Here is a 7454-nt window from a genome sequence, read left to right as displayed (position 1 = left end):
ATAAATTTTTTACTTAATTCAAGAATACAAAAATAACAATATAATGCAACTAAATCAGTAGGGAATAATAATTCTAAAAAAAGACCATTTAGAGCATGAAAAATAAACAAACAATTATTTTAGTCATGATCACATAGTCTATCATGAAAATGCAGCAATAAAAAATTATGAATTATACATTTATTTGACAGTTATATTTAGAACATCAATAAATAATTATCCATAACTCTGTTCCATCCTTTTTTTTCTTAATGTTTTGCATGTATGACAAGCATTTACATTTTAACTATTTATAATATTTTTTTATTAATATAACACATATATTTGTAAGAATTAATGCTTAATGGATTTCTTGGTAAATGCAGGTACAGAAACCCCATAATTATTTTCTTGTGCTGATGTATATGTTGGTACAATAAATATAAAAATAATCAATAAAACGCATTATTTGTTTCATTAGAACTCATTTTATTAGAAAAATAGAAAAATAAACACAATATAACAAATGTATCATTTTAATGCATATTTAAATTGAAGCAGCACTATTTTTTTCCATGATTATCTCGTTTATTCCAAGTCTGGGGCACACCTCATGCGCAGAATGATTTTGCTGACGTGCCTTTTTATTAAGTGGCACATTTTGTAGTCATGTTGTATTGGTTAGGTTCGTGATTCGTAATCCTCAATTTAACAAATAGTGTAGTGTTAAATGTTTATATTATACTTATTACATATACAACTATTCAAATGTCGGCAGTGAATAGTACAAAGTTTTAAACCATTTGGACTTATGTTTTCTATCTGTCACCGTCGTTTTCTTATTTAATAGTAATTTGTTGCACTTATTTGTTTTACGCTTAATCGTATTAGCCATATTATAATTACAGCGGTATAAGAGGAGATTACTGAAAATTACTCGTCAGTCGATACAAACCGCCGTCATATATCATCTATTTACTTGATTATCCGCATAGAGATTTAAACTTTGACCGTCATGGTGAGTTGAATACATTTTATTACGATTTTACATTATTGAACGAATAGCATGTTTGTATTTCTATTGTGTGTTTCATACTAATAGTACTTTGCGGCCATGCTTATTGTGTCATTCAATCAATATAGACTCCGTTGTCATTTTTTGTCAACCATTTACATATTAATTGTTTATGTGTGATTTGTATAATATATTATATATATATATATATTATATATTATATTATTATTATTTATTTGTATATTATATTATTTTTAGGACAAACAAAAATCCCAGCACAGTAATTTAAATGATAAACAAGTTCAATTTAGATCAAAGGCCGTTGTTATGATTTCAAATGTTCAAACACCCAATTTTATTCGTCATAAGATTAACACTGATCTAAAATTGAAACCACAAATTTTTTTAAGTAACGTGGCGGAATCATTGGGTGTGCGTTACACTGCAGGCAATTCTCGTGGTTTTTCTAGGTAAGATATGTGGGGAATATTAATCTTCACAAATACCAAAACATTCAATTCTTATGATTTTTATGTTGATTAGTTTTCAAATGGCTAATATGTTTCTCGAATGCATTGGCAAAGAGGACATCGTTTCAAATGCAGAAAATATCAAGAATCTGTGCAAAATACCATACAATAAGAAATCTGTGAGTAAACATTAACTATTTGTCAAGCACACAATATATAAATGTATAATACAAAAATACAACAATAATTTTTATAGTATGAATAGATAAATCTACATTAGATGTTTAAATATAATTTAATTATTCTAATAATTAAAACATTCTAATTTCATTGTATTGTCTTTAAATTCAAACTATCCAAATTATTTTTAGGTTAGCATTATGGTACACAGAATTGATAAGACATTACTATTAGATGAATTTGATGTTGAGGAACACTTGACACAGGATACATCTGAGAAATGGGCATGGCTTAAAAAATTCTTTTATAAAAATATTGTAAAATCATCTAATAATAAGGTAAGCTCATACACATTTAAAGCTGATTGATTGCCACAGTAGGTACATGTTTTATGATCATTTTTCTTATATTTAAGTTAAAACAACTCAATGATTATAATAATTATAAATAATAATATTATAAATATAATTTTTATATGTACCGTGTGTTATATAATAATTACAATTGATTTTCAGTTTTGACGATTGTTTTGCATAAAAGAATTTAAAAAATTTTTCTTAAAAATTAGAATGTTACTAGATTTTATTTTCAATTAGGAACTAAACGAATCAGTCATAAGCTAAATACGAACTATTTGATTATTCCTAATATCTATTTTAACCCTACTTTACTTTCAAGTTTTAACTGTAGATTGATATATTAAAAGTAATAAAAATATCTTGTTAAATTGATTCTCATGTAAAATAAATATAAATATGAATTAATGATTTTAGTACAGACTTCAGAAATAATCTCAATTCTCCAATATTTATTTTTTGCAATTTATCTAATAAATACAAAACATTTAAGCTATAATAATGTAAATATACATCATACAATTTTCATTATTATTAGGTACTAAGTATCAATATTTTGATCTATTTTAAATTAGTTCAGAAAGCATAGAAATAAAAGTTTAGTTCAGTTTACTAGTCTAGTCAAAAGCTTTTAATTTTAACTTGTAAATAATATGTTGCTGAATCTAAATATTTTATATTCTTAAATAATAGGTGGAATGTATCACTTTTAAAAAGAATAGTTCTAGAAAAATTGAACATAAAAATTTGGTAACAAAATTTTTGCACCATAGCATTGGAGGATTAGATTCCTATATTGGCCAAATAAATAATGTTTATAATGAAACTTCTTCAGTAAGTTTAACTCAAAAACATCACCATTTTATTTTAATGAATACTTTACATAATAAACTGTGTTTACAATTATATATAGTTAGCTTCTCCTTTACTAAAACAACTTATGCCAGAGGAAGTATTTCCACAACGTCCTCAAATAAACCAATTATTTAACAGAAATGTTTTATGGGATTTTAATGACTTGAAAATGTTCATAGGTACAGATTTACCTATTTTCAGAAATGACAATAATTCATCTTTAAGCACAAGATTGAGGTTTAATATTTTTCTACTATTACATTTTATTGATGAAATAAATACCTACTAATATTTTTTTTTTCATTTAAGAAACATGTCAAAACCTCTAAGTATGTTAACCGCAATTGATTATTGGCTGGAAAACTTAATGAATGATATCCCTGTAATCGAATTTTGCTATCATATAAATGGTATTGTCCAAAAGTATGAGGAAGTGAAGACAGAGAATATACCATGTTTAAATGGCTCGAATTTTTCACCGAGTGCAATTTATGATTATATGCAATATATGATATCATTTTTAAAAGAAAATACTACTATTGTTGGACATACGTACTGGTTATTTAAAGGTGTAATTAATTTTTTTATCAGAATTCTTTATAAAATTATGGTATATTATGAATTGTATCTATTAAATTACAGGTAAAGATGAGGATACGGTAAACCTTTATGATTTGACTACATTATATACTGAATCATTAACTGATAGCCCAAATCCGTTTACAATTCCAGTGACTTTATTGTTATATCGTGTTGCTCATAAATTACTAAAACATAACCCAGAAAGTCAAAAACCGATTAACACTGTTAAAATTATACTTTTACTTAACAACATTTTAAAATTATTAGATAAAACTGAATACCCTGAAGTAATTACTAAAGACTCGTATTCTTTGTTAATATTTTTATTATGAGAATTATTTTCCAACTTTCAGATTATAGTATTTGTCAATTACATGCTGTTAGATATCTACAATAAAATGTATATTGATTCATTAAGAACTAATGATTTAAATTACTGTGATGATTGTTCAGATACCTGCCATGCTTTTAATGTCATTCCACCATATTTTTATGAAAATTATGAAATTGTATGGCACGAAAAAAAAAGTATATTCCAAAGTAATTATTCATTATTATTTTTATAATTTTTTTTTGTTTTAAGACAATTTATGATTTTCAAAATCATTTATTTTATTTTTTTAGTATCTGAATACTTAACATCAAAATATAATTTAAAACCTGTAGACAAATGTTTATATAAAGCATTGTATTATATTGGAGGTATTTTAAGTTGTTTACAAAATTTAAAAAAAGATAAAGATATTATGGTATGTAACATGTAATTGATTTAACAAACATAATTTTAATTTCAAATGTTATCTTGAAAAGGTTAAACTTGAAGAAAAAACATCATCTGATACTAGACATATTATTACAAATCTTATTTCTGAAGTAATTGCAAGTAATAAAAAAAATTATAAAGGCATGAAAAAGAAAAATCAGTATCAAGATTTTAAAAACCTTGAGGATATTGAGTCTTAGTAAGTAGCATCTAAAAATACTGATTTAAACTGGATTGTTTTTAAATTATTAAATATTTATTAATCTTGACGTTTATTTTTATAGTATAATTACTGAATTGATATCAATGAGTTGGATTGATTCCCTTAATGTTCAGAACAGTGATTTGGATAGTTTTAATCTCACACAATTACTCTATGAAAATGCATCTAAAATATATTTTATTTTAGGCGAAAAATGTTATGCATCCAAAAAGTTAGATAAGTGCAAAATATTTTAAGTTTTTAAATGCTAAGCACAGTTTTTTTTCTAGTTATGGAATATCGGTAAATTATATTCGCCGATCACTTGAATGTAAATTACGTGTTTCCAATAATAAGGTGTTTGATTCATTCGAGGATATGTTAGAACATTGTGGCAATTGCTTCTCATCGATTGTTAGTAGTTGGGATAATATAGAACAGTACATTAGCGAAATTGAATCTGATGAAATGTTTGATTTTGAATTAAGAGAAATGTTGCTACACAATAGTTCTGAATACTGTATTAACAAAAGTAATATAAAAGTATTTGCTGTTAATAATTACTTGGATTAAATAATCTTTAGAAATATTGTATCAAAATGTTAACAGATTTAAACATTATACCAGCAAAGATCATTAAATCAAAAGAAAGTATATTGAGTTTAGCAGAGCACTGTTACTCACGTGCTTTATTATTAACAACAGATAAAAAAAATATTTTTAATAAACGAATGGGATTCGTTTACAATGAATATACAACATTTTATATGAATGAAATAATAAGTAAGTTGAAGTTTATTTTAAAATCTATAGATAAAATAATGTTTTATTTTTTTTATTTTACTGTCCTATTTTATGTCTTTATGTACCTAGTGGCCATACAAACTAATACTCCTTTAACTACCATCAAGTTAAAATGGCTAATAAAAAAATCAAAGCATTATTTTACACTGGGAAGTGATATATTTAAAGACCAAGGCGATTTGATTAATTTCACTAGGATTGGTTTAAATTTTGCAAATTTGAACGTAAGCATATATGCACAAAATAAATGTTCAAAATATCAGAATTCCATCAATGAATTTATGAAAGATGACAATTTATTGTTAAAGGTTGGTTTCCATATTTTTTTGATTAAATTTCAGTTGATAATATATATATTATATTGCATTAAATTTAAGGCCATAAAAGTCTACGAGAAAATTTTATTAGAATTTAATAATGACCGTAGTTATAATCCAAGTCTTTGGGACGATGTTAACTATGAATTATTTTCAATTCTGTACTATTTATCAATTCAAAAGTATTCAGAATTACAGCCAGTACGTAAACAATTTTTGAGTTTAAATAAAATATATTTTTTAACGAAATTGTTTTTACAACTTTTAGGACAGTACAAGAAGCCAACAAAAATGTATAATTGATTCATTCAATAAAGCTTTGTCTTATTGTGATTTGAAAAACGATACACCCAATAGATTTCAGTATGAGTATCGATCAGCATATATTCACTCAAATCTGGCATCTTTGTTTTCTAATCGTTTAGAGTATGTAAAAAATACCTACTTTTTTAAAAAACATATTAATAGTAGTCTTATCTAGTTACATGTCATTATCTAAAATTATAATCGTGTGCTGAGTAAATATTTTTTGTGGATGTTATGAATTTATTTTAAATAAAATATGTGTGTTTATTTAATAGAGAATATATTTCCAACAAGTCTCCAGAAATTGGTTCTGTTTTGCTTCAGATTGAATTATACTATAATATTTCATATGAAACTTATTTGAAGATAAATTGCACATTTGATTGTCTTAATGTTCTCATAGAAATGATAAAACTAGACATGGGTTTTATTGATGGCAAAATAGGTATGTAATGTGCTCAATTATTATGATGATTAATAACTATTCTCATTAATATTGTCTTATGACTCAGATACACAGCATGAAGAAAAACATGTCAAGTCTATTATAAAAAAATTGAGAAAATATGATACTGTGTTTCAAATGTTTTTGGAAAATAAGGACTATGATTTGAACTTTGAAATGATAAAATTAAATTTTTTAAAAATTCTACATCAAAATGTTTGTTATCTTTTGAAATGTATGATCAAATTGGGCTTGACTAAAACGTCCAAGTAAGTGAGCACTCCATATCATACGTTAATATCATGCGCAAATATTGTTTGTATACAGTATAGACTATACAATTGTCTTAACACGATTAAGGATATTTTGGTTAAAATCAAATTATTTTATAGTAATTCAAATTTAATAAATTCTTATAGATGGCTGTCTGACAATGTAGATCAACTGAAAAGCATTTATAAAGAATTATTAAGAAACATTACTGGTGATAATAATTATTTACAACTTAAGATAGCTATAAATCAATTATCTAGTTTTAGTGATAATTAAGAAATGAATTTATACACTAAGAGTAATTATGTATTGTAAAGAAGAATATACAAATAATACTAAATAAATGTCTTACAGCTAATTTGAAAATATGATAATAATTAGGGTTGAAGATTTCTAGTTTGACTTCTAAAGATCAAAAAAATTTTTTTCATAACAAGAAGATCAAATTTAAAACATATTTAGCATATATATTTTTAGATTTTTAAGTACTCCGGGAGGAATCAGTTCCCTCCCGGTCGTCGGTTCCAACAGCAAAAAAAAAAAAGAAGATTTTTAAGTACTAGAAGTCATCAACCCTAATAATCATAATAATATTTAATAAAATTCAATATACAAATGCCATTGAGATATCTCATGAATACTAGAGTGTATATTGGACAAATTGTTCTGTGTCTTAAAAACAAGTTGTGCTTCATAGGTCACCATCTTGTATTAATAACATGTATTTATAATTATTGACAATCAGTACCTTGCTGATAAATGATTATAAACAGTTTTTATACATTTTTAACTGCATAAAACGCTTAACTTACACAAAATGAATGAAGAAATAATAACTTTAATTTATCTATTAGCCAAGCATTTTAGGTTTACTGATTATTGCTAATATTTTTTATTTGTTTTTATT

The 7454-nt window shown here is 24.7% G+C and overlaps 1 protein-coding gene across 1 annotated transcript; it reads left to right on the top strand.

Moving 5' to 3' along the window:
• The first annotated feature begins 343 nt into the window (after positions 1–343).
• LOC114126193 (erythroid differentiation-related factor 1-like) lies at positions 344–6866 on the top strand. Its single transcript, XM_050200233.1, is given in 17 exon segments — positions 344–355; positions 1253–1464; positions 1538–1643; positions 1836–1982; positions 2694–2834; positions 2914–3092; positions 3165–3424; positions 3498–3724; positions 3791–3837; positions 4485–4634; positions 4693–4934; positions 5012–5185; positions 5276–5724; positions 5792–5949; positions 6105–6283; positions 6342–6543; positions 6694–6866. Coding segments are annotated over 17 exon segments (3015 nt in total). The 3' UTR covers positions 6824–6866.
• Positions 6867–7454: the final 588 nt, after the last annotated feature.

This window comes from Aphis gossypii, chromosome 2 (genome assembly GCF_020184175.1).
Source record: "Aphis gossypii isolate Hap1 chromosome 2, ASM2018417v2, whole genome shotgun sequence".
Lineage (NCBI taxonomy): Eukaryota > Metazoa > Arthropoda > Insecta > Hemiptera > Aphididae > Aphis > Aphis gossypii.
Note: the sequence above shows the minus strand (reverse complement) of the source record. Positions and strands in the feature narration are given on the sequence as shown.